Source organism: Anomaloglossus baeobatrachus, chromosome 2, assembly GCF_048569485.1.
Source record: "Anomaloglossus baeobatrachus isolate aAnoBae1 chromosome 2, aAnoBae1.hap1, whole genome shotgun sequence".
Lineage (NCBI taxonomy): Eukaryota > Metazoa > Chordata > Amphibia > Anura > Aromobatidae > Anomaloglossus > Anomaloglossus baeobatrachus.
Genome location: NC_134354.1, coordinates 189,142,036 through 189,168,157, shown reverse-complemented (window position 1 = coordinate 189,168,157; position 26,122 = coordinate 189,142,036). Strand labels below are relative to the sequence as shown.

The 26,122-nt window shown below is 45.7% G+C and overlaps 1 protein-coding gene across 3 annotated transcripts in view; it reads right to left on the bottom strand.

Moving 5' to 3' along the window:
- Window positions 1-2,726: 2,726 nt before the first annotated feature.
- Window positions 2,727-26,122, bottom strand: part of CCDC181 (coiled-coil domain containing 181) — a 66,071-nt gene continuing 42,675 nt past the window's right edge. For all 3 annotated transcript variants that reach the window (XM_075333556.1, XM_075333555.1, XM_075333557.1), the window contains 2 exons: window positions 7,000-7,151; window positions 2,727-6,021 (listed from right to left, as the gene is read on the bottom strand). In XM_075333556.1, the coding sequence (XP_075189671.1) occupies window positions 5,865-6,021; window positions 7,000-7,151 (309 nt within the window). In that variant the 3' untranslated portion in view covers window positions 2,727-5,864. The remainder of the gene's footprint in view (window positions 6,022-6,999; window positions 7,152-26,122) is intronic.

Below are 26,122 nucleotides of genomic sequence, written 5' to 3'. Positions count from 1 at the left end.
CAGTATTTAGAACATTAATATAGTGCTGAAGGGCAAACATTTCAGACATTACTGAACTTGAAAGGGTTCAGAGGCGGGCAACTAAAATAATAAATGGAGTGGGTGCATTACAATACCCAGAAAGGTTATCAAAATTAGGTCTATTTACTCTAGAAAAGAGAAGACTTAAGGCCCCGTCACACTAAGCAACATCGCTAGCAACATCGCTGCTAACGAACAACTTTTGTGACGTTGCTAGCGATGTTGCTGTGTGTGACATCCAGCAACAACCTGGCCCCTGCTGTGAGGTTGTTGGTTGTTGCTGAATGTCCTGGGCCATTTTTTAGTTGTTGCTGTCCCGCTGTGAAGCACAGATCGCTGTATGTGACAGCGAGACAGCAACAACTAAATGTGCAGACAGCAGGAGCCGGCTTCTGCGGAGGCTGGTAACCACAGTAAACATCGGGTAACCAAGAAGCCCTGTCCTTGGTTACCCGATATTTACCTTTGTTACCAGCCTCCTCCGCTCTCACTGTCAGTGCCGGCTCCTGCTCTGTGCACATGTAGCTGCAGCACACATCGGGTAATTAACCCGATGTGTGCTGTAACTAGGAGAGCAGGGAGCCAGCGCTCAGTGTGCGCTGCTCCCTGCTCCCTGCACGTGTAGCTCCGTGCGCTGGTAACCAAGGTAAATATCGGGTTGGTTACCCGATATTTACCTTAGTTACCAGCGCAGCATCTTCCACGCGGCGCTGGGGGCTGGTCACTGGTTGCTGGTGAGCTCACCAGCAACTCGTGTAGCGACGCTCCAGCGATTCCTGCCAGGTCAGGTTGCTGGTGGGATCGCTGGAGCGTCGCAGTGTGACATCTCACCAGCAACCTCCTAGCAACTTACCAGCGATCCCTATCATTGTTGGGATCGCTGGTAAGTTGCTTAGTGTGACTGGACCTTTAGAGGAGACCTAATAAATATGTACAAGTATATCAGAGGGCCATACAGAGATCTCTTCCATGATCTGTTTGTACCAAGGACTGTGACAAGAACAAGGGGGCATTCTCTTCGATTGGAGGAAAGAACATTTTTGCACCAGCATAGAAGAGGGTTCTTCACGGTAAGAGCAGTGAGGCTCTGGCACTCTCTTCCTGGGGAAGTGGTGATGGCCAACTCACTGAATGAATTTAAGAGAGGAATGGATGCTTTTCTTGAAAGCAATAGTATAGAAGGTTATGAATAGCATAATATTACAGGTAGATAGTTGACCCAGCTTAGGAGTCGGGAAATAATTTTTTTTCTCTATGAAGAAAATTGGCTTCTACTCTGTGGGTTTTTGACTTCCACAGGTTCAACACTGCAGAACAGCAGCACTAAAATAGGCTGAAGTAGATGGACATAAGGTCTTCCTTCCGCCTTAGAAACTATGTTACTATGTATTCTATTTCTGATGATTGTTTTCAGCTTTGTAAAATATTTTTTTGTAATTCATAACCTTCTATACTATTGCTTTCAAATGAACAGCTGGTCCAAACCTTGCGCTCTCCAATGCTGTTAGTATAGGCAGCTATGCTACTACAGCACTGGAGGAGCTCAGGAGCCCTGAAACTGGCCAAATCCAGTGCTCCTCCCCATCTTCGGAGGAGAGCTTGTAAACACTGCACTCCCTGCTTAGGAAACCAACCACCTCTGATAGATTGCAGTGGAGGCTGGTTACTTAGGCAAGGAGCAGTAAACTATAAAGTTAACAAAAAAGACCTTGAGAACAGAGAGGATTTTTATTAAAATATAAAATTGGAAAATTTCTTGTTTTTACAAGAACGTTTCAATTTTACCCATTTATGATTTATGATAATGAGAATACCGTATAAATGGAAATTAGACTTTTATTTCCTGCAAACCTCAAATTGTCGTGTTACCTTCCCTAAAAATACTTGATACAGCAGCACCATTAGCCCATCTACTCAACGTAAGTGACAGAGGGTCTCCACAATCCATCCAGCTTTGTCACCCACTGTGTAATAAGCATTCACAATGAAGAAATGTAATTACAGTAACTACAACAGAGATAACTGCTGTAGAGCCTGGTCCCTGATTGCAGCCCACTCATTGCTAGCTATTCCTTTATAGGAGCTGTCATTTGTTCCATATGGTTTACAAGTGGATGTAAACCCACCTGCTTGAATTACATAACGGCCTCAACCATCTGATAGTATATTCATTCAAGATATGAGCCCATGTTGAGCTTAGCATCCTTGTGAAGTGCATGCCGATGGTAACGTGTCCTGTATAGGCTATGGCACACATTACACAATTCATAGGGCCTTAAGGTGACATCATAATAAATGGTTTACTGCTTTACCGCCTCATCCTGTAACTGGGCCTAAAGGTCAGCTCAAAAGATTGTAATGGAATTGGGTTAGGGGTACTTCTCACATAGCGAGATCGCTGCTGAGTCACGGTTTTTGTGACGCAACAGTGACCTCATTAGCGATCTTGCTGTGTGTGACACTGAGCAGCGATCTGGCCCCTGCTGTGAGATCACTGCTCGTTACACACAGTGCTGGTTCATTTTTTGGACGTTGCTCTCCCGCTGTGAAGCACACATCGCTGTGTTTGACAGCGAGAGAGCAACGATCTGAATGTGCAGGGAGCAGGGAGCCGGCTTCTGGCAGCCTGCGGTAAGCTGTAACCAAGGTAAATATCGGGTAACCAAGCGAAGCCCTTTGCTTGGTTACCCGATATTTACCTTGGTTACTAGCGTCCGCCGCTCTCAAGCTGCCAGTGCCAACTCCCTGCTCCCTGCACACGTAGCCAGAGTACACATCGCGCAAATAAGCAAAGTGGTTTGCGTATTAACCCGATGTGTATTCTGGCTATGAGTGAAGGGAGCCAGCGTTAAGCGGTGTGCGCTGGTAACCAAGGTAAATATCGGGTAACCAAGCGAAGTGCTTTGCTTGGTTACCCGATATTTACCTTAGTTACCAAGCGCAGCATCGCTTCCACGCGTCGCTGCTGGCTGGGAGCTGGTCACTGGTCGCTGGTGAGATCTGCCTGATTGACAGCTCACCAGCGACCATGTGCGACGCACCAGCGATCCTGACCAGGTCAGATCGCTGGTGGGATCGCTGGAGCGTCGCTAAAGTGTGATGGTACCCCTAGTCAGAAAAGGACTATCTGGTCACCTTCTGAGGTCAAACGTAAATGGGGATTATAGATGGTAATCCATCTTGCTTTTTTTCCTTAAAGGGAACCTGTTATGTAAATAAAGTCTAATTAACATGCCGATATGAGGTTAATCTGCAGCCTGATAGTGTTATAAAGCTTCCCAGTGACCAAAATAAAAGCCCAGCTATGGGAAGGAAATGAACTTTATTCCTCCCTGCAGCCCCAGGCTTTCACACATAGCTTCCATCACCGCCTAGTACACTGTGAGCTGTAGGCATGCGCAAGCAGTGACTGACAGCCAGCTCAGCAGTGCCTCAGTACAAAGTGTGCTATCAGTCAGTACTGAGCAGTGACTGAAACCTGTATGAGTGAAAGCCCAAAGCTGCCAGGAGGAATAAAGATAATTTTCTCCCGGTAGCTGGGCTTTCAGTTTCATGTCTGCACAGCTTTAGGCAGTGTGTGCACAGAGCGTTTTTTTTATGCCTTTTTTAATACACATTGTGGTACAAATCTGCATGTCTATCCTTATGCCAGCAAAGTCAATGAGAATTCTTAAGTGCTGTGCGCATGTTGCTTATTTTATTCCTTACAGATTTGGTGCAGAATATAATCTGCAACATGTAAATTGTTGGTGCATTTTTTCCTGCGCTTTTTAGCCCTTCCACCCATTGACTTCATTAAGAAAAACAAATGGCACAAAAACACACCAAGCATCAATAAAAAATGCAGGTGTAAAAATAAAAATGTTAATGTTATGGTGAAGAATCAACAAGTGGGACACAATTGTGAAGTTGAATGAAATTTATTGCTTATTTTAAACTTTTGTAAAAAAAAGAATAAACTGAAAATTGGGACGTGCAATATTATTCGGCCCCTTTACTTTCAGTGCAGCAAACTCACTCCAGAAGTTCATTAAGGATCATTGAATGATCCAATGTTGTCCTAAATGACTGATAACGATAAATATAATCCACCTGTGTGTAAACAAGTCTCCGTATGAATGCACCTGCTCTGTGATAGTCTCACTGTTCTGTTTAAAACGCAGATAGCATCATGAAGACCAAGGAACACAACAGGCAGGTCCGTGATACTATTGTGGAGAAGTTTAAAGCCGGATTTGGTTACAAAAAGATTTCCACAACTTTAAACATCCCAAGAAGCACTGTGCAAGCGATCATATTGAAATGGAAGGAGTATCATACCACTGCAAATCTACCAAGACCCGGCCGTCCATCCAAACTTTCATCTCAGACAAGGAGAAGACTGAACATAGATGCAGCCAAGAGGCCCATGATCACTCTGGATGAACTGCAGAGATCTACACCTGAGGTGGGAGAGTCTGTCCATAGGACAACAATCAGTCGTACACTGCACAAATCTGGTCTTTGTGGAAGGGTGACAAGAAGAAAGCCATTTCTCAAAGATATCCATAAAAAGTGTTGCTTAAAGTTTGCCACAAGTCACCTGGGAGACAAACCAAACATGTGGAAGTAGGTGCTCTGGTCAGATGAAACCAAAAATCGAACTTTTTGGGCACAATGCCAAACGATATGTTTGGCGTAAAAACAACACATCTCATCACCCTGAACTCACCATCCCCACTGTCAAACATGGTGGTGGCAGCATCATGGTTGGGCCTGCTTTTCTCCAGCAGGGACAGGGAAGATGGTTAAAATTGATGGGAAGATGGATAGAGCCAAATACAAGACCATTCTTGAAGAAAACCTGTTGGAGTCTGCAAAAGACCTGAGACTGGGACAGAGATTTGTCTTTCAACAAGAAAATGATCCAAAACATAGAGCAAAATCTACAATGGAATGGTTCACAAATAAACGTATCCAGGTGTTAGAATGGCCAAGTCAAAGTCCAGATCTGAATCCAATCGAGAATCTGTGGAAAGAACTGAAAACTGCTGTTCACAAACGCTCTCCATCCAACCTCACTCAGCTCCAGCTATTTGCAAAGGAAGAATAGGCAAGAATTTCAGTCTCTCGATGTGCAAAACTGATAGAGATATACCCCCAGCGACTTGCAGCTGTAATCGCAGCAAAAGGTGGTGCTACAAAGTATTAACTTAAAGGGGATGAATAATATTGCACGCCCCAATTTTCAGTTATTTTTTAAAAAGTTTAAAATAAGCAATACATTTCGTTCAACTTCACAATTGTGTCCCACTTGTTGTTGATTCTTCACCATAAAATTTACATTTTTTTCTTTATGTTTGAAGCCTGAAATGTGTGAAAAGGTTGAAAAATTCAAAGGGGCCGAATACTTTCGCAAAACGACTGCAATGTATATGCAGGTTAACAGCGTTTATTTGTATGACAGGTTCCCTATAACATAGTAGGTAATGATCGGATCCCTGGGGGTCTTTGCAGTTGTCTTGATGTGTTTTCATTACTGTATAAATACAGATAACCATCTAAACCTCCACACAGCATTAAACAAGGTTTCTGGGTGGACGTTGGGTTTTACACAGTTCCCACAGCAAACTTATTTTTTATGAAAGTGGATCTATTTTCCGTCCAAATAGAGTTGATAACTACTGGTGCTTTGAGATACTACCATTTTCACCAGCTTTTGTCCCAAGTATCACATTATATTAAGCCGCGAAAATATAAACTAAACTAATAGAAAAAATAGAGATTTTTCTTTTAATAAATCAATACAGCTTGCTGCTAAATCTCAATAGTGGACGCACAATGGTGTTTGATGTGATCATAGTCTAGCGGTCCATATACCAGGAGCAGCGAGAGTCAGGTACATTGTAGAGTAAGTTGTTGATCAGCTTGCTCCTTCTGGCTTCTAGTAAAAGTCTTCTGGACCTCTCTTTAGCAGCTCGCTTTTCTGTGCATTTCTGAATTCGCTTTTGTCTTAACCACCTACAGAAGAGATTATATGATCAGATGTTTAGTATAAGGAATAATAGCTAAGGCATATAATCACTGCATCAAATCTCCAAATGAGAAATTAAGAAAATATTCCAGTAGGCTAGAGTCTACTTAATGACAGGGCCACACAGGGCACTACTGCGATGCTCGCATGACACTCGGCTCGTGCTGGCAGCACAGCAGGAGCCGATTGTCATGCTAGTATCCTTGCGACTGAGGTCCGACTGTGCGTGCGGACCTCAGCTGCGGGGGGCGAGCCAGCTGTGCACAGGGGCGGGTTGGCACTGAGGAGGGGAGGGATTTATCTCCCTCTCTCCTCCGTAGCAGGCTATTGTGATTCTCGCTCTGCACGCATGGTACACCGGTGTACCGCGAGTGCAATGCGATTTTTCTCTCGCCCCATTCACTTGAAAAGAGACTCGCCTTACAATCGTAGCATGCTGCGATTGTTTTCTCAGTCCGATTAGGGCTGAGAAAATAATCGCTCATGTGTGCTGACACACAGGCTAGAATTGGTCCAAGTGGAATGCAATGTTTTATCGCACTCCACTCGCACCAATTTTCTCGCTGTGTGGCTTAGGCCTAAAGGGGATTTCCAGTAATAACTTTCATCAGTCTTTCTGCCTGTGCTACGTTAAAATAATAAAAATAATTATATTGTTGCTCACCTGTCCCAGGTCCAGAACTGGGTCTTCACTGCTACTCCGGTCTTTGTTTACTGGCTGTAGTGGTGAAATCCCAACTAGACCTTATATCACCGCTGAAGCCAATCAATGAGCTCAGTGACTCTGCCAATGACTGGCTGTAGCAGTTGTATGTACGCTGTAGTTATGATGTCACTCACGTGGCTTGGAAACAAAAGTCGGAGCAGCAGCAAAAAAGGAGCACAGGACCTGGGCAGGGTGGGTAAGCTAGTGCAGGCACAATGAGAGAACACATTTCTGGTCACTTTTTCATCTGTCCACTTACTGTGTAAAAGCCCCTTCCTTGTCTTGTCTTTCTAGGAGAAATGCATCATGCTCCTGTTTTCGTAGTTCCTCCATCTTTTTATCTTTTATTTTTTCTTTATGTTTTCTTTTAAGCCAAATAGAATAAGCTTGATGTGAATCTCTTTCTTCATCCTGTAAACAAAAAACTAATATTGAAGCCACACAACAGCATTGTTATACACAGTATCTCTTAAGGCCGCTTTACACGCAACGACATCGCTAACGAGATGTCGTTGGGGTCCCGGAATTCATGACGCACATCCGGCCTCATTAGCGACGTGACGCACAACCGACGAGGGCGGGTACGCTCGCTAGCGATATCGGTACCGATATCGCAGTGTGTAAAGTGGGCTTTACATATTGTTCCAAACAGTCGCCTGTAATTCCGGACACAACATATGGACAAGAATGGCTATTTCTGGAAAAGATAATGCATCTTCCAATACTGTTCAAACTTATCTTTACTCTGGTGTAAAAACAAAAATGATGGATAATAATGGACCTAAAATCCTTCTAAGAATGTTAAAAATGGAGTCTTATCTCTATAATAATATTGTAATCCTTAAAGAGGACCCTTCACCAAATTTTTCACTTAGGAACTGGACACAGGATGAAAAAAGTCATTAGGAATAAAATAGGGGGGGGGGGGGGTTTGTTTTGTTTTTTTATTTCTTTACTCCGCTGTGGAGATATTGGCAAACAAAGTATTTGGCAACTAAACAGTTAATCTTTTTAAAATATAAGTGGACATTACCCGAAATATTTCAATAGGGGCGTTTACGTCTTACTCTTTTTGACACTGACTAATCATAAGCAGGCAGCAACACATTAAAGGAAAGAAGAACAAGTCCCCACAATAGTTTATAACAGGCTCAGTGTCATGACTGTCAGAGGCCACAGGTTCAAAATGGCTACCTCAGGCAGACTTGGTGCAAGCCACTCCACCTTTACAGGGATCTGGTCTTACAATGGGGTCCACTGGATTGCTTCCATCGAAGGGCTGCTGTCCGGAGGAGCGAACCAAAAGGCAGGAAGAGTCACCAAGCAGGGTCAAAGGTAAAGGATAACGTCAGGGACAAAATCGTAAAGCAAGATGTAGTCAAATGTCAAGCCAAGGTCAAAGAACAGGAATAACAAGAACAACCAATCAGGATCACACCAATACAAATCAGGACAGCAACGCTATTGACTGGCAGTGACTGGAGAGAGAAAGAATACCGATCAGCTATAACCTAGTCCACTGTCGATATCCAGTGTCACGCTATCAGCGTGGCACGCGCGTTCAGACCAACAGATGTCTGACGCACAACAAAAACACACCACAACACCACGAACAAGGGGGACTCCAGGAATACAATAACAACAGTGAGCCTTGGCACTAGTGAGAGGGTAGATGGGACACCTCCTGCCCTTACCTGCTTCCTCACCTATCACCGAGCAGGAAACTGAAGCCCTGAGAGGCCCTGCAGTCAGCCCTGGCTAGTAAGTGGGAAGGTAAGGCTCACTTGACCCACTGCTGCACTAATATAACACGAGGGTAGCTGAGACAAATGGGAACAAAACAAGCAAAATGAAGAAGATACAACTTCAGGACAAATCCACAGCAGCTCCTTCCACCAAAGCGGCCAGAATACAAATGGTTTAGTATAATCAGCAAAAGTTGCTGGGAAACCCTACTACTTAAACACAAAGGGGTGTAGCTAGAGAGCAGCTGCAGCTGACATGCACTGCTGGGAAGTTGCTAGCAGCAAAACTGACATTAACTATTTAAGCACCAAGAAAAACGAAACATTTAAATGTAGACTCCCACATAGGAATGAGACACAACCGTGACATCCAGATCCTAGTGGGGAAGAAAGGGAATGCAAGGAAATGTGCCCAAGCTGACAATCGAAGAAACCAAGATCGATAGAACCAAAAAAGAATCCAGCAATCCAGTGATATATAAAACAAAAATATTTATTTCACACTGAAATCCATGATGAACAGAAAAAAAATTTGTGCGATTAAAATCCACGAAATAGATGACGCATGTCGGGAACCTTTTTGATCCAAAACTCATCATGGATTTTAAAGTGTGAAATAAATATTTTTGTTTTATATATCTCTGGATTGCTGGATTCTCTTTTAGTTCTAGGGATATTGACTGGCACTGGGAGTCAACGCTTCAGGGGTTTAAAGGGAATCTGTATGTGAAGCTTCCTCCAGAGCCTATTTTAAAGAAAAGAGGGCATTAACAGTGTGAGACATATAACAAACACAGTACAGTACAACTGAACTATGGCTCAGAACAAGCGCATTAGCAGTTACAGCTCTGCTGTATTGTAACTATATTGCAACACTGTACTGCCTTTGAGATAGAGGCTGAAGCTGAGAGGAGCCTGCAGATGTGTCAGGCTATGTCCGCACGTTGCTTTTTACCTGCTTTTTTGCTGCTTTTTCAACTGCAGCGTTTAATGCCAAAATGGTTGTGTTCTGCTTTTCAAGCAAAGTCTATGGGAATTTGGGTTTCTTGTCCGCACTATGCAGTTCAAACTGCAGCCTTTTTGTTGCAGAACTTTGGTCAAAAGAAGGGAATTTTGTTACTTACCGTAAATTCCTTTTCTTCTAGCTCCTATTGGGAGACCCAGACGATTAGGGTGTATAGCTACTGCCTCCGGAGGCCACACAAAGCATTACACTAAAAAGTGTAAGGCCCCTCCCCTTCTGGCTATACACCCCCCGTGGGATCACGGGCTGCTCAGTTTTAGTGCTAAAGCAAGAAGGAGGAAAGCCAATAACTGGTTTAAACAAATTCACTCCGAGTAACATCGGAGAACTGAAAACCGTTCAACATGAACAACATGTGTACCCGAAAAAACCAAAAATCCCGAAGGACAACAGGGCGGGTGCTGGGTCTCCCAATAGGAGCTAGAAGAAAAGGAATTTACGGTAAGTAACAAAATTCCCTTCTTCTTCGGCGCTCCATTGGGAGACCCAGACGATTGGGACGTCCAAAAGCAGTCCCTGGGTGGGTAAAGAAATACCTCATGTTAGAGCTGCAAAGACAGCCCTCCCCTACGGGGAGGCAACTGCCGCCTGCAGGACTCTTCTACCTAGGCTGGCGTCCGCCGAAGCATAGGTATGCACCTGATAATGTTTGGTGAAAGTGTGCAGACTCGACCAGGTAGCTGCCTGGCACACCTGTTGAGCCGTAGCCTGGTGTCGTAATGCCCAGGACGCACCCACGGCTCTGGTTGAGTGGGCCTTTAGCCCTGAAGGAACCGGAAGCCCAGCAGAACGGTAGGCTTCAAGAATTGGTTCTTTGATCCATCGAGCCAGGGTGGCTTTGGAAGCCTGCGACCCTTTGCGCTTACCAGCGACAAGGACAAAGAGTGCATCGGAGCGGCGCAGGGGCGCCGTGCGGGAAATGTAGATTCTGAGTGCTGTCACCAGATCTAACAAATGTAAATCCTTCTCATACCGATGAACTGCATGAGGACAAAAGGAAGGCAAGGAGATATCCTGATTTAGATGAAAAGAGGATACCACCTTAGGGAGAAACTCCTGAATGGGGCGCAGCACTACCTTGTCCTGGTGGAAGACCAGGAAAGGAGCCTTGGATGACAGCGCTGCTAGCTCAGACACTCTCCGAAGAGATGTGATCGCTACCAGAAAAGCCACTTTCTGTGATAGTCGAGAAAGTGAAACATCCCTCAGAGGCTCGAAGGGCGGCTTCTGGAGGGCAACTAGTACCCTGTTCAGATCCCATGGATCTAACGGCCGCTTGTACGGGGGTACGATATGACAAACCCCCTGCAGGAACGTGCGCACCTTAGAAAGTCGTGCTAGACGCTTCTGAAAAAAGACGGATAGCGCCGAGACTTGCCCTTTAAGGGAGCCGAGCGACAAACCTTTTTCTAACCCAGATTGCAGGAAAGAAAGAAAAGTAGGCAATGCAAATGGCCAGGGAGACACTCCCTGAGCAGAGCACCAGGATAAGAATATCTTCCACGTTCTGTGGTAGATCTTAGCAGACGTGGGCTTCCTAGCCTGTCTCATGGTGGCAACGACCCCTTGGGATAATCCTGAAGACGCTAGGATCCAGGACTCAATGGCCACACAGTCAGGTTCAGGGCCGCAGAATTCCGATGGAAAAACGGCCCTTGGGACAGTAAGTCTGGTCGGTCTGGTAGTGCCCACGGTTGGCCGACCGTGAGATGCCACAGATCCGGGTACCACGACCTCCTCGGCCAGTCTGGAGCGACGAGTATGACGCGGCTGCAATCGGATCTGATCTTGCGTAGCACTCTGGGCAAGAGTGCCAGAGGTGGAAACACATAAGGGAGCCGGAACTGCGACCAATCTTGCACCAAGGCGTCTACCGCCAGAGCACTTTGATCGCGAGACCGCGCCATGAAGGTCGGGACCTTGTTGTTGTGCCGAGACGCCATTAAGTCGACGTCCGGCACCCCCCAGCGGCAACAGATTTCCTGAAACACGTCCGGGTGAAGGGACCACTCCCCTGCGTCCATACCCTGGCGACTGAGGAAGTCTGCTTCCCAGTTTTCCACGCCCGGGATGTGAACCGCGGATATGGTGGATGCTCTGTCCTCCACCCACATCAGAATCCGCCGGACTTCCTGGAAGGCTTGCCGACTGCGTGTCCCTCCTTGGTGGTTGATGTATGCCACCGCTGTGGAGTTGTCCGACTGAATTCGGATCTGCTTTCCTTCCAGCCACTGCTGGAAGGCTAGTAGGGCCAGATACACTGCCCTGATTTCCAGAACATTGATCTGAAGGGTGGACTCCTGCTGAGTCCACGTACCCTGAGCCCTGTGGTGGAGAAAAACTGCTCCCCACCCTGACAGACTCGCGTCTGTCGTGACTACTGCCCAGGATGGGGGTAGGAAGGATCTTCCCTGTGATAATGAGGTGGGAAGAAGCCACCATTGCAGAGAGTCCTTGGCCGTCTGGGAAAGGGAGACTTCCCTGTCCAGGGATGTTGACTTCCCGTCCCATTGGCGGAGAATGTCCCACTGAAGTGGGCGCAGATGAAACTGCGCAAACGGGACTGCCTCCATTGCTGCCACCATCTTCCCTAGGAAGTGCATGAGGCGCCTTAAGGGGTGCGACTGACCTTGAAGGAGAGACTGCACCCCTGTCTGTAGTGACCGCTGCTTGTCCAGCGGAAGCTTCACTATCGCTGAGAGAGTATGAAACTCCATGCCAAGATACGTTAGTGATTGGGTCGGTGACAGATTGGACTTTGAAAAGTTGATGATCCACCCGAAAGTCTGGAGAGTCTCCAGCGCAACATTCAGGCTGAGTTGGCATGCCTCTTGAGAGGGTGCTTTTACAAGCAGATCGTCTAAGTAAGGGATCACCGAGTGTCCCTGAGAGTGCAAGATTGCTACCACTGCCGCCATGACCTTGGTGAAAACCCGTGGGGCTGTCGCCAGACCAAATGGCAGAGCTACGAATTGAAGATGGTCGTCTCCTATCACGAAACGTAGAAAGCGTTGGTGCTCTGTAGCAATCGGCACGTGGAGATAAGCATCTTTGATGTCTATCGATGCAAGAAATCTCTTTGAGACATTGAGGCAATGACGGAGCGGAGGGATTCCATCCGGAACCGCCTGGCGTTCACATGCTTGTTGAGCAGTTTTAGGTCCAGAACAGGACGGAATGAGCCGTCCTTTTTTGGCACCACAAAGAGATTGGAGTAAAAACCTTGCCCTTGTTCCTGAAGAGGAACAGGGATCACCACTCCTTCTGCTCTTAGAGAGCCCACTGCCTGCAGAAGGGCATCTGCTCGGTCGGGATGTGGGGAAGTTCTGAAGAACCGAGGCGGAGGACGAGAACTGAACTCTATCCTGTACCCGTGAGACAAAATGTCTGTTACCCACCGGTCCTTGACCTGTGGCAGCCAAATGTCGCAAAAGCGGGAGAGCCTGCCACCGACCGAGGATGCGGAGAGAGGAGGCCGAAAGTCATGAGGCAGCCGGCTTGGAAGCGGTTCCTCCGGTTGCTTTCTTGGGGCGTGAGTGAGCCCGCCAGGCATCTGAGCTCCTTTGCTCCTTCTGAGTCCCTTTGGACGAGGAGAATTGGGGCTTGCCCGAGCCTCGAAAGGACCGAAACTTCGACTGCAACTTCCTCTGTTGAGGTTTGCTTGATCTGGGCTGGGGTAAGGAGGAGTCCTTACCCTTGGACTGTTTAATGATTTCAGCCAATTGCTCACCAAACAGTCTGTCTCCAGATAGTGGCAAGCTGGTTAAACATTTCTTGGAAGCAGAATCTGCTTTCCATTCCTTTAACCACAAGGCTCTGCGCAAAACCACAGAGTTGGCGGACGCCATTGAGGTACGGCTCGTAGAGTCCAGTACCGCATTGATAGCGTAGGTCGCAAACGCAGACATTTGCGTAGTTAAGGACGCCACTTGCGGCACTGCTGGACGTATGATAGAGTCCACCTGTGCCAGACCAGCGGAAATAGCTTGGAGTGCCCACACGGCCGCGAATGCTGGAGCAAACGACGCGCCGATAGCTTCATAGACAGATTTCAACCAAAGGTCCATCTGTCTGTCATTGGCATCTTTAAGTGAAGCCCCATCCTCCACTGCAACTATGGATCTAGCCGCAAGCCTGGATATTGGGGGATCCACCTTTGGACACTGGGTCCAGCGTTTGACCACGTCAGGGGGAAAGGGATAACGTGTATCCTTAAGACGTTTGGAGAAACGCTTGTCTGGATAAGCATGATGTTTCTGGACTGATTCTCTGAAGTCAGAGTGGTCCAGAAAAGTACTCAATTTACGCTTGGGATACCGGAAATGGAACGTCTCCTGCTGTGCAGCTGCCTCCTCTGCTGAAGGGGCTGGGGGAGAAATATCCAACAGTCTATTGATGGCCGCTATAAGGTCATTTACCATAGCGTCACCATCAGGGGTATCTAGATTGAGAGCGGTGTCAGGATTAGATTCCTGATCACCCACCTCTGTCTCCTCATACAGAGACTCTTCTCGCTGAGACCCTGACCAGTGTGATGACGTCGAGGGTCTTTCCCAGCGAGCCCGCTTAGGCTGCCTGGGACTGTCATCCGAGTCAGAGTCTTCAGCCTGTGATGCCTGGGACCCCCTTGAAGTACGGATTAGTTCCAACTGAGGGGGACCGGGGAGCATAGACACAGCAGTGTCCATGGTCTGAGTAACTGGCCTGGACTGCAAGGTCTCCAGGATTTTTGTCATAGTCACAGACATCTTATCAGCAAAAATTGCAAATTCTGTCCCCGTCACCGGGGCAGGGTTCACAGGCGTCTCTGCCTGGGCCACTACTACCATAGACTCTGGCTGCCGAAGTGGCACAGGGATTGAACATTGCACACAATGGGGGTCATTGGAACCTGCCGGTAGATTAGCCCCACATGCGGCACAAGCAGTGCATACCGCCTGTGCCTTGGCACCCTTGCGTTTTGCGGATGACATGATGTTGTCTCCTCAGAGCAATATAGGGTATAAGCCAAGAAGCGACCGTACAGTGCAATATAAATATATATGGTACAGGGAAAAAGTGCACCAAATAACACTGTGGCACTAGTGGGGCCAGCACTTATGTGCAGCTTACCGCCCGCATAAACGCGGGTGTGTGGTCGCCAGAGCCCTTTGTCTGAGTCCCCCAGAGCCTGTGTCCGTTCTCCAGCCAGACTGCATGCAGGAATGGCTGCCGTCGTCCTGTGGAGAGGGGCGGGCCCTGGGCGTGTTTAGACCAAGAGCGGGAAACTTGCGTCCCACAGTGCCCAGTGAGAGGGCTGGAGTATGTAAATAAGACTCCAGCCCTCGGCGCTGACTATAGAACAGCGTCTCTCCCTTTCCCTGATTGACAGGGTGGGGGCGGGAACGAAGCGGAGCTAGGCCGCAAAAACCGGGGACTAGATTTATGAGCGCTGCCGCCGTAAAAGCGCGGTCAGCGCGAGTCCCCGGCGCACTACAAGTCCCAGCCGCGCCGCCGCTCCCGGAGCGGCCGGCGCGGTAGTTCCCAACACATAAAATCACTCAGCTAAGCTGCAGTGACTCTAACCCGAGCGCGCAGCGCTACTGCCCCCGGCGCACTAGCACACCCAGCAAGTCTGGAGTGTGCGTGGCCTGTCTGTGCGGGGACACAGAGTACCTGAATGTTGCAGGGCCTTGTCCCTGACGGTACTCAGCTCCTCCAGCAGGGTCTCTGGGTCTGTGGATGGAGCCCGGCCTCAGGGTTTGGGGGCCGGTAAGATCCCACTTCCACAGAGCCCCTCAGGGGGATGGGGAAGGAAAGCAGCATGTGGGCTCCAGCCTCCGTACCCGCAATGGGTACCTCAACCTTAACAAACCGCAAGTGGGGTGAGAAGGGAGCATGCTGGGGACCCTATTGGGCCCTCTTTTCTTCCATCCGATATAGTCAGCAGCTACTGCTGACTAAACAGTGGAGCTATGCGTGGATGTCTGACCTCCTTCGCACAAAGCTTGAAAACTGAGCAGCCCGTGATCCCACGGGGGGTGTATAGCCAGAAGGGGAGGGGCCTTACACTTTTTAGTGTAATGCTTTGTGTGGCCTCCGGAGGCAGTAGCTATACACCCTAATCGTCTGGGTCTCCCAATGGAGCGCCGAAGAAACTCAGCTTTGCAGTGCAAAACCCAAATGGCAAAAACAACTGACATGTCAATTGTTTTTGCCATTTGGGTTTTGCACTGCAAAGCTGAGTTTTTGACCAAAGTTCTGCAACAAAAAGGCTGCAGTTTGAACTGCATAGTGCGGACAAGAAACACAAATTCCCATAGACTTTGCTTGAAAAGCAGAACACAACCATTTTGGCATTAAACGCTGCAGTTGAAAAAGCAGCAAAAAAGCAGGTAAAAAGCAGGTAAAAAGCAACGTGCGGACATAGCCTCAGTTATAATCACACACAGCTCTGCAGTGAGATCAGGAGAGCAGAGAGCGGCCATCACACATCACACGGATAACTCTCCCTTCTATTTACATGTAAATTAGTGTTAAGCGCATAGCCTGGTACAGCTCATTTACATATAAGAAAAATGTACATGTCTCTGGAATAAAACATCAGATCGCAGATATGAAGGTATCCCTTTATTCAGCTTCCTCTGGCCCAGATGTCCATATGGCTAAGGAGGGTTGATCCCACTGGTAGATTCCCTTTAAATATCAGACTACCCCATCCAGGACTTTCAGGAAAGAGTGATCAAAACCTAGATCAACATTATCCCTATAGCTCCCTATAAGGCAGCACCAAAAGTCCCAAGGAAAAAAAAACAAAAAACAGGACTGGATCTATCAATTGTTACAAGCAAAAAAAGGCACATTGCTGCTTAGCGGTCAAAGTGGAAACAGAGGAGACACAAATCTGAACAGATGTTGCACTCATTAAGAGACATTTATTGAAAAACAGTCTGCTCTCCTCACTGCAGTGTGCATAGCAGACCTGAGTGTGATTAACTAACAGCTTTCATATGTAGCAGTCAGTGTAGGAGGTGCCGAGGGCTGCAGAGTTGAGCCCATTACTAACACTTCTATCCATCCTCTGAATTACAAATGAGCTTTATTGGTAGAACCAAATACACATTAAGGCTCTGTGCGCACTGGGAAATGGAATTTTCTTGAGAAAATTCCGCATGCTCTCAAAGATTACCGCACCCGCGGTAAAAAACCGCGGGAAACCGCATCCGAAAACCGCATGCGGTTTGCCGCGGTTTGCTGCGGTTTTACCGCGGTATTGTTCGCGGTATTGCCGCGGTTTTGCCGCGTGCGGGTTGGGATGTGCTTTATTGCATTCAATGCAATAAAGCACATTGAAGAAAAAAAAAAAAAAAAAATACATTTAATTCTGATAGTAGATAGACAGAAGAATAGATAGAGGGATAGATAGATAGACAGACAGATAGATAGAGGACAGATCGCTGCATTTCCCACGGTCGGCAGTGAGTTCACATTACCGGCCGTGGGAAATGACCGGTAATTACCTCTGCTGTCTGCTGCATTCAGCCTGTGTCTGTGACAGTCGCGGCTGGATGTCAGCAGTGCAGGACGCCGGAGCTGGAGCTGTGGATGTCGGAGCGGTGGATTACGCCGGAGCTTTGTTTGGGGGGGGTTAATAAAATGGTGAACGAGGCTTGTTGGTTTTATTTAAAATAAAGGATTTTTCGGTGTCTGTGTTTTATTCACTTTACTTACGGGTTGATCATGTCAGCTGTCACATAGACGCTGCCATGATCAAGCCTGGGGTTAATGGCGGTGGTCCCCCATCACCATTAACCCCTTGTATTACCTTGCCACCACTGCTACACGGTGGCAAGAAGAGCCGAGGACACGCCGGTGCTGCCGCATATTGCATGCGACAGTGCCGGGGCAGCTGCGGCTGATATTCTCGGCTGCCGGAGGGGGAGTGAGGCGGGGGACATTACCCCTGCCCCTCTCCCTCCCCAGCCTGAGAATACCGGGCCGCCGCTGTGTGCTTACCTCGGCTGGAAGGTAAATATGCAGCGGAGCCCACGTTCTTTTTTTCCTATATTTCCGTTTTCTTTCTATGTGTGTTCTATGTGTCTGTGTCTATGTGTTCTATGTCTGTGATGTGTGTGTTTACTCTGTGCACGGCTTCCTCTTCCTGTAATGACATCACTTCCCTGCAAAACCGCAGACAAGCGATGTACATTACCGGAGGTAAACCGCGAAATACCGCAGGGAATAACGCAGCAAAACGCAGTGAACCGCACAGAATTTGCTGCCTGCGTTATTCCCTGCGGGATTTCATGATTAACATTGAGTCAATGGAGTGAAATCCCGCAGCGATGTGCGGAAAAGAAGTGACATGCACTTGTTTTTGCTGCGGGATTTCCGCAGCAAAACATGCAGCTGTCAAATTCTGCCTAGTGCGCACAGGATTTTTTTTCTCCATAGGATTTGCTGGTGATTCACTGCAGAGATGTTATGAACATTTTCTGCAGCGAAACATGCAGCAAATCCGCGGAAAATCCGCGGCAAAATCCGGTAAGTGCGCACATAGCCTAACATTGCCAAAGGACGTACTGTACACTGTGTGCAGAATTATTAGGCAAATGAGTATTTTGATCACATGATACTTTTTCTACATGTTGTCCTACTCCAAGCTGTATAGGCTTGAGAGCCAACTACCAATTAAGTAAATCAGGTGATGTGCATCTCTGTAATGAGGAGAGGGGGGGTGTAATGACATCAACACCCTATATAACGTGTGCTTAGTTATTAGGCAACTTCCTTTCCTTTGGCAAAATGGGTCAGAAGAGAGATTTGACGGGCTCGGAAAAGTCCAAAATTGTGAGATGTCTTGCAGAGGGATGCAGCAGTCTTGAAATTGCCAAACTTTTGAAGCGTGATCACCGAACAATCAAGTGTTTCATGAGAAATAGCCAACAGGGTCGCAAGAAGCATGTTGGACAAAAAAGGCGCAGAATAACTGCCCATGAATTGAGGAAAATCAAGCGTGAAGCTGCCAAGATGCCATTTGCCACCAGTTTGGCCATATTTCAGAGCTGCAACATTACTGGAGTATTAAAAAGCACAAGATGTGCCATACTCAGGGACATGGCCAAGGTAAGGAAGGCTGAAAAACTACCACCTTTGAACAAGAAACATAAGTTAAAACGTCAAGACTGGGCCAAGAAATATCTTAAGACTGATTTTTCAAAAGTTTTATGGACTGATGAAATGAGAGTGACTCTGGATGGGCCAGAGGCTGGATCAGTAAAGGGCAGAGAGCTCCACTCCGACTCAGATGCCAGCAAGGTGGAGGTGGGGTACTGGCATGGGCTGGTATCATCAAAGATGAACTTGTGGGACTTTTTTGGGCTGAGGATGGAGTGAAGCTCAACTCCCAGACCTACTGCCAGTTTCTAGAAGACACCTTCTTTAAGCAATGGTACAGGAAGAAGTCGGTATCGTTCAAGAAAAACATGATTTTCATGCAGGGCAATGATCCATCACATGCATCCAACTACTCCACAGCATGGCTGGCCAGTAAAGGTCTAAAAGATGAAAAAATAATGACATGGCCCCCTTGTTCACTTGATCTGAACCCCAGAGAGAACCGGTGGTTCCTCATAAAATGTGATATCTACAGGGAGGGAAAACAGTACACCTATCGGAACAGTGTCTGGGAGGCTGTGGTGGCTGCTGCACGCAATGTTTATTGTAAACAGATCAAGCAACTGACAGAATCTATGGATGGTAGGCTGTTGAGTGTCATCATAAAGAAAGGTGGCTATATTGGACATTAATTTTTGGGGGTTTTGTTTTTGCATGTCAGAAATGTTTATTTCTAAATTGTGTGCAGTTATATTGGTTTACATAGTGAAAATAAACAAGTGAGATGGGAATATATTTGGTTTTTATTAGGCTACCTAATAATTCTACACAGTAATAGTTACCTGCACAAACAGATATCCTCCTAAGATAGCCAAATCTAAAAAAAAAAAACCCACTCCAACCTCCAAAAATATTCAGCTTTGATATTTATGAGTGTTTTGGGTTGATTGAGAACATAGTTGTTGATCAATAATAATAAAAAATCCTCTAAAATACAACTTGCCTAATAATTCTGCACACGGTGTAAGATTGCTGCCAACTCTACTTTACTGCCCCTTCCCCACGCTGACAGCTAGAGATGACAACTGTTAATCATACTGAGATCTGCTGTGCTCCTGCACATTTAATCACTCCAAAGTGAGGAGCGCAGACTGTGTCATTATGTCTCACACAGAGCCTGTTCTAAGCCATAGTGGGAACGTGTTCTATTTCCTCCTGTGTATGTAGTCATGGCCAAAAGTTTTGAGAATGACACCAAAATTATATTTTCACATGATCTGTTGCCCTCTGGTTTTTATTTGTGTTTGTCTGATGTTTACATCACATACAGAAATATAATTGCAATCATATTATGAGTACCAAAAGGTTATATTGACAGTTAGAATGAGTTAATGCAGCAAGTCAATATTTGCAGTGTTGACCCTTCTTCTTCAGGACCTCTGCAATTCTCCCTGGCATGATCTCAATCAACTTCTGGACCAAATCCTGACTGATAGCTGTCCATTCTTGCATAAGCAATGCTTACATTTTGCCAGAATTTGTTGGTTTTTGTTTGTCTACCCGTCTCTTGATGATTGCCCACAAATTCTCAATGGGATTAAGATCTGGGGAGTTTCCAGGCCATGGACCCAAAATCTCAATGTTTTGTTCCATGAGCCATTTAGTGATCACCTTTGCTTTATGGCAAGGTGCTCCATCATGCTGGAAAAGGCATTGTTGGGCGCCAAACTGCTCTTGGACAGTTAGGAAAAGTTGCTCTTGGAGGACATTCTCCTACCATTCTTTATTCATGGCTGTGTTTTTAGGCAAGACTGTGAGTGAGCCGATTCCCTTGGCTGAGAAGCAACCCCACACAGGAATCGTTTCAGGATGCTTAACAGTTGGCATGAGACAAGACTGTTGGTAGCGCTCACCTCTTCTCCTAATAAGCTGTTTTCCAGATGTCCCAAACAATCGAAAAGGGGATTCATCTGAGAAAATGACTTTACCCCAGTCCTCAGCAGTCCACTCCCTGTACCTTTTGCAGAATATCAGTCGGTCCCTGATGTTTTTTCTGGAGAGAAGTGGCTTCTTTGCTGCCCTCCTTGAAACCAGGCCTTGCTCAAAGAGTCTCCGCCTCACAGTGCGTGCAGAAGCACTCACACCAGCCTGCTGCCATTGCTGAGCTAGCTTGGCACTGCTGGTAGTCCAATCCCGCAGCTGAAACAGTTTTAAGATACGGTCCTGGAGTTTGCTGGTCCTTCTTGGGCGCCCTGGAGCCTTTTTGGCAACAATGGAAGCTCTCTCCTTGAAGTTCTTGATGATGCGATAGATTGTTGACTGAGGTGCAATCTTTGTAGCTGCGATACTCTTCCCTGTTAGGCCATTTTTGTGCAGAGCAATGATGGCTGCACGTGTTTCTTTAGAGATAACCATGGTTAACTGAAGAGAAACAATGATAACAAGCACCAGCCTCCTTTTAAATTGTCCAGTGGTGTCATTCTTACTTAATCATGACTGATTGTTCGCCAGCCCTGTCCTCATCAACACCCACACCTGTGGTAATGGAACAATCACTAAAACAATGTTAGCTGCTCCTTTTAAGGCTGGAATGCAATGATGTTGAAATGTGTTTTGGGGGTTAAAGTTCATTTTCTTAGCCAATATTGACTTTGCAAGTAATTGCTGTTAAGCTGATCACTCTTTATGACATTCTGGAGTATATGCAAATTGCCATTAGAAAAACTGAAGCAGTAGACTTTGTAAAAATGAATATTTGTAGCATTCTCAAAACTTTTGGCCATGACTGTATGTCTGCTTATGAATGGCAGAGTTGCAAGTACTATGAGAGGAGAGAGAGCTACTAGAAGTGGATGTAATGAGACCCAACTCTGTAGCGCGCTGAGGACTTACTTTATGCGCAATCTGCTCCTGCTCCTGTTTCACAGAAGAAAAGCAGCAGCTTCACCATTGTCGATGCTGTACATGCCTCCCAGTGCTGTGTGCCCCACCACAAATGCTGTGTGCCTACCCCCAGTGCTGTGATCTACCCCCAGTGCTGTGATCTACCCCCAGTGCTGTGATCCACTCCCCCAGTGCTGTGTGCTAACCTCCTAGTGCTGTGTGGCACAATCCAGTGCTGTCCGTGCTCCCACATTTCTGTCCGTGTCTGTGTCCCCTAGTGATATCTGTGCGCCCCAAGTGCTGTCCGTGCGCCCCCAGTGCTGTATATGCTCATCCCCTCATGTGATGTGTATGCCCCACCCCCTCCTGTGATGCATACGCCCAAGCATCTCCTGTGATGTACATGACCCCAACCATTTCTGTGATGTGTATGCCCCAGCCCCTTTTTTGATATTTTATGGCCCCAGCCTCTCATGTGATGTCTATGCCTTAGGTTGTCCTCTAATTTATATACTGTATCCTCCATGTCTTTTGTAATGTCTATACCCCCGCCTCTCCTTTGATGTCTATGTCCCCAGACTCTCCAGAGAAGTATAGATGCTCCATCCTCTACTGTGATGTGTAGCTGCCCCAGCCTCTCCTGTGATGTATAGATGCACCAGCCCCTCTTGTGATGTATATGCCCCCAGTGGTCTATAGTTACCCCGGGTCCTCCTATGATGTAACTGCCCCCAGCGTCTCGCGTGATGTATATATGTCCCCAGTGTCTTGCGTGATGTATATATGTCCCCAGTGTCTCGGGTGATGTATATATGTGCCCAGCCACTTCTGTGATGTATATGCCCCAGCTCGTCCGGTGATGTATATGCTCCCAGTGTCTCCTGTGTATATACAGTATATCCACAAACCCTCTTGTGATGTATATGCCCCCAGCATCTCCTGTGATGTATACATGTCTCAGCCCGTTATGTGATGTATATGCTCCCATCGTCTCCTGTGATGTATATATGTCCCCAGCATCTCCTAAGTGATGTATATACAGCAGTCCCATCATCTCCTATGTGATGTATATGATTTACCAATGTTATTATCACAAAGAGTTGACCAGTTGTGAGAAGTAACATGATCAATATCACCTAACATCACAGCCGCGCCAAAGAGAAGCAGCTCCAGCTACTACAGTAGGGGTGAGTTTATAAATTGTTTGACCAAAACATAGCAGGGTCATTTTTAAGTTGATAGTTTTGTGCTGTCCAACCTTGGTAGAAATTTCTAAATGGTCCTTGGCAGAAAAAAGGATCCCACTCCTGCTCTACAGTAAGGAGTGTGGGCTGATTGTCAATACCTGACTCACAATGAGTCTGTCCTAAGCTATTGTGGGGGATTGTTTTTCCCCCAGTGTGTTGCATGCTTATGATTCTCTGGTAATGCTCATTTGGATTTAAAAATAAATAAATAAATAACTTTTCAAGTGCCATATACTAATACTTTACACACATGGTCAAAATTATTGGTACCCTTCTATTAAAGTAATAAAAACTAATAATTGTCACTTAAATACCTTGAAACTGAAAAAGGTAATTTTCAATCAAATTGACTGAATATCAACTACTGCAAAAACAGACATTGCTTTTGAATTGTGGGTCAACAAAAATATAAACAAAAAACTTAATGAAGATTGCCTGGAAAAACATTATGCTACAACTAGAAAAGATTGAAAATAATTTGACCATAGGGACATGTGAAACTAAGGTATGTCCTGTAATTAGCATCTCACCTGTCTATAAACTTGTAATCTGCCAGTCTTCCCATTTGATGGGTAAAAAGTAGTCACTGTGCTGTTTGGTATCATATTGTTTAGCACATTGAACATGGAGCAAAGGAAGCTAAGGAAAGAGTTGTCTCATAAGATTACTAAGAAATTTTAGACAAACATGTTAAAAGGTAAAGGCTATAAGACCATTCCCAAATAGTGTAATGCTCCTGTTTCCACCATTGCAAAATTATTAAGAAATTTTAAGTCTATGGGACGTAGCCATCCTCCTTGGACATCACCATAAGAGGAAAATTGATGACAAATTGAAGAGACTGATAATGGTAACCAAAGAGCCCAGAACAACTTTCAAATAAATTAGAGGTGAACTCTAAAGATGAGCGAATAGTAAGTAATAGTGTTGAGATAATGCTTATCGAGTACCAAGTACTTTTCCAGTATTTGTCACGGCACAGGTTCCCAATTGACTTGCATTGGGTTTGTTATTCGTGACGAATAGTGGAATAATACTTTGAAATTCGTTATGAATAATTCGAACACGAATAGTTACTATTCATCCATCACTAACTCCAAGGTCAAAATACATAAATGTCAGATGGCACCATCCATTGCTGTTTTGGCCAAGTGGAATTCATGAAAGATGACGGAGGAGGAAACCATCATTGAAACAAAAAATATAATAATAAAAAAGCAAGATGGGAATTTGCTAAAATGCATATTGGCAAGCCACAAAGCTTCTTGGACAATGTCTTTTCGACAGATGATACGAAGCTCAAGCTTTTTGGCAAGTGACATCAACTCTATTTTCATAGATGCAAACATGAAGCATACAAAGAAAAGAACATTGTACCTACTGTGAAACAGAGAAGGCTCGGTTATGTTTTGGGGCGTCTTTGCTGCATCTAGCACTGAGTCTCTTGAATCTGTGCAAGGTACACAGAAATCCCAAGTCATTCTGGAGTGAAATGTATGTGCAGCTCAGTGCCAGAAAGCATTGTCTGAGTCGCACATCAGGTCATCAAGCAGGATAAGAATCACTAGGGGCAAAGCATTGGAATATCCTGAATTGGCCTCCTACGAGCATTGATCATAATCCTCTGGACCATCTGTGAAAGGAGCTGAACGCAGTCTGGAGAAGGAGCCTGCACACCTGAGAGCTGGAGCAGTTTGCCTATGAGGAATGGCCTAAATACCTGTGAACATGTGTAGAAGTCTCATTGAGATACAGAAATTGTTTGGCTGCAGTGATTACCCCAGTACGGTGTGCAACACAATGTTAAGTTCAGGGTGCCATCATTTTTGTCTAGGCCATTTTTTTTTACTCTGTTGAACCACAATTTAAAAGCAGTTTCTGATTTTCATCAGTTGATATTCCAAAAATGTAAATTGAAAATTACTTTTGTTCATTTCAACTTATTTCAGTGACTATTGTGGGTATTTCTTACTTTACCAGAGAGATATCAACATTTTGTTAAATTGCGTATCTCTGTCTTGGAGAAGTGAAATATTAAAACAAACAAAAAAAATCAAAAACATTTTATTTTGCTCTGGCTCTGCAGCCACAATTACATTGTGTGTCTAGTTCAACATCAAAAATCTAGTGTAAGGTCTTCTTTAATGTCATAACGATGCAAGTGTTGTATGGAGCGGGCTCAGCAACTGAGTTACACAGCCATCACGTGCCTGTAATAGCAGCATATGGAGCGAGCTCTGATTGATGATATTTAACCATTTAAATGCCACAATTAATCACTGGGCGATCACAGAGAACTGATGGGTTACCAGGACAGCCTAGGGCTGAAGGCTCCCAAAGATGCCTTGTAGGTATTTCGATCAAGTGCAGCCCATGGCTGGGCTTCATAGGAGAACTTCCTTTTAAATATATACAGTCATGGCTTAAAGTGTTGGCACCCTTAAAATTATTTCAGAAAATGAAGTATTTCTCTTAGAAAACTATTACAAATACACATGTTTAGTTCCTTTGTCTTTAATGGAACAACACAAAAGAAAACAAAGGGGAGAAAAAAGGCAAATTGGACATAATTTCACACAAATTCCAAAAGTGGGCTGAACAAAATTGTTGGCACTCTCAACTTAATATTTGGGTGCAGATCCTTTAGAATAAATAACTGCAATCCATCACTTTCTATTACTATCCACAAGCCAGTTACACCTCTCACATGGAATTTTGGACCTCTTTTCTTTAGCAAACTGCTCCAAGTCTCTCATGTTTGAAGGGTGCCTTATCCCAACAGCAATTTTAAGATCTCTCTACAGGTGTTCAATGGACACTGAATCTGGACTCATTGCTGGCCACTTCAGAAATCTCCAGCACTTTGTTTCCATCCATTTCTGGGTGCTTCTTCCAGTATGTTTGTGGTCATTGTCCTGCTGGAAGACTTTTGACTTCGGACGCAAACCCAGCTTTCTGACACTGGGCACTACATTGCAACCCAAATTTCTTCACATTTCATGATGCCTTGCACACAGTCCTAGGCATCCGGTAGCAGAGGCAGAAAAACAACCCCAAAACATCTTTGACCCGCCACCATATGTGACTGTACAGTAGGAACTATCTTCTTTCATTTGTAAGTCTCATTCCGATTTCAGTACCAAATGTTCTATCTTAGTCTCATCTGTTCACAAGATTCTTTCCCAGAAGGATTTTGGCTTATATAGATTTTGGCAAACTGCAGTCTAGATTTTTTTATGTTTCTGTGTCAGCAGTGGGGTCCCCCTAAGTTTTCTGCCATAGCGTTTCATTTCATTAAAATGTCGAGGGATAAATTCGCTCTGACAATGATACACCTTGTGCCTGCAGGACACCTTGAATTTCTTGGGAACTTGATTTGGGCTGCTT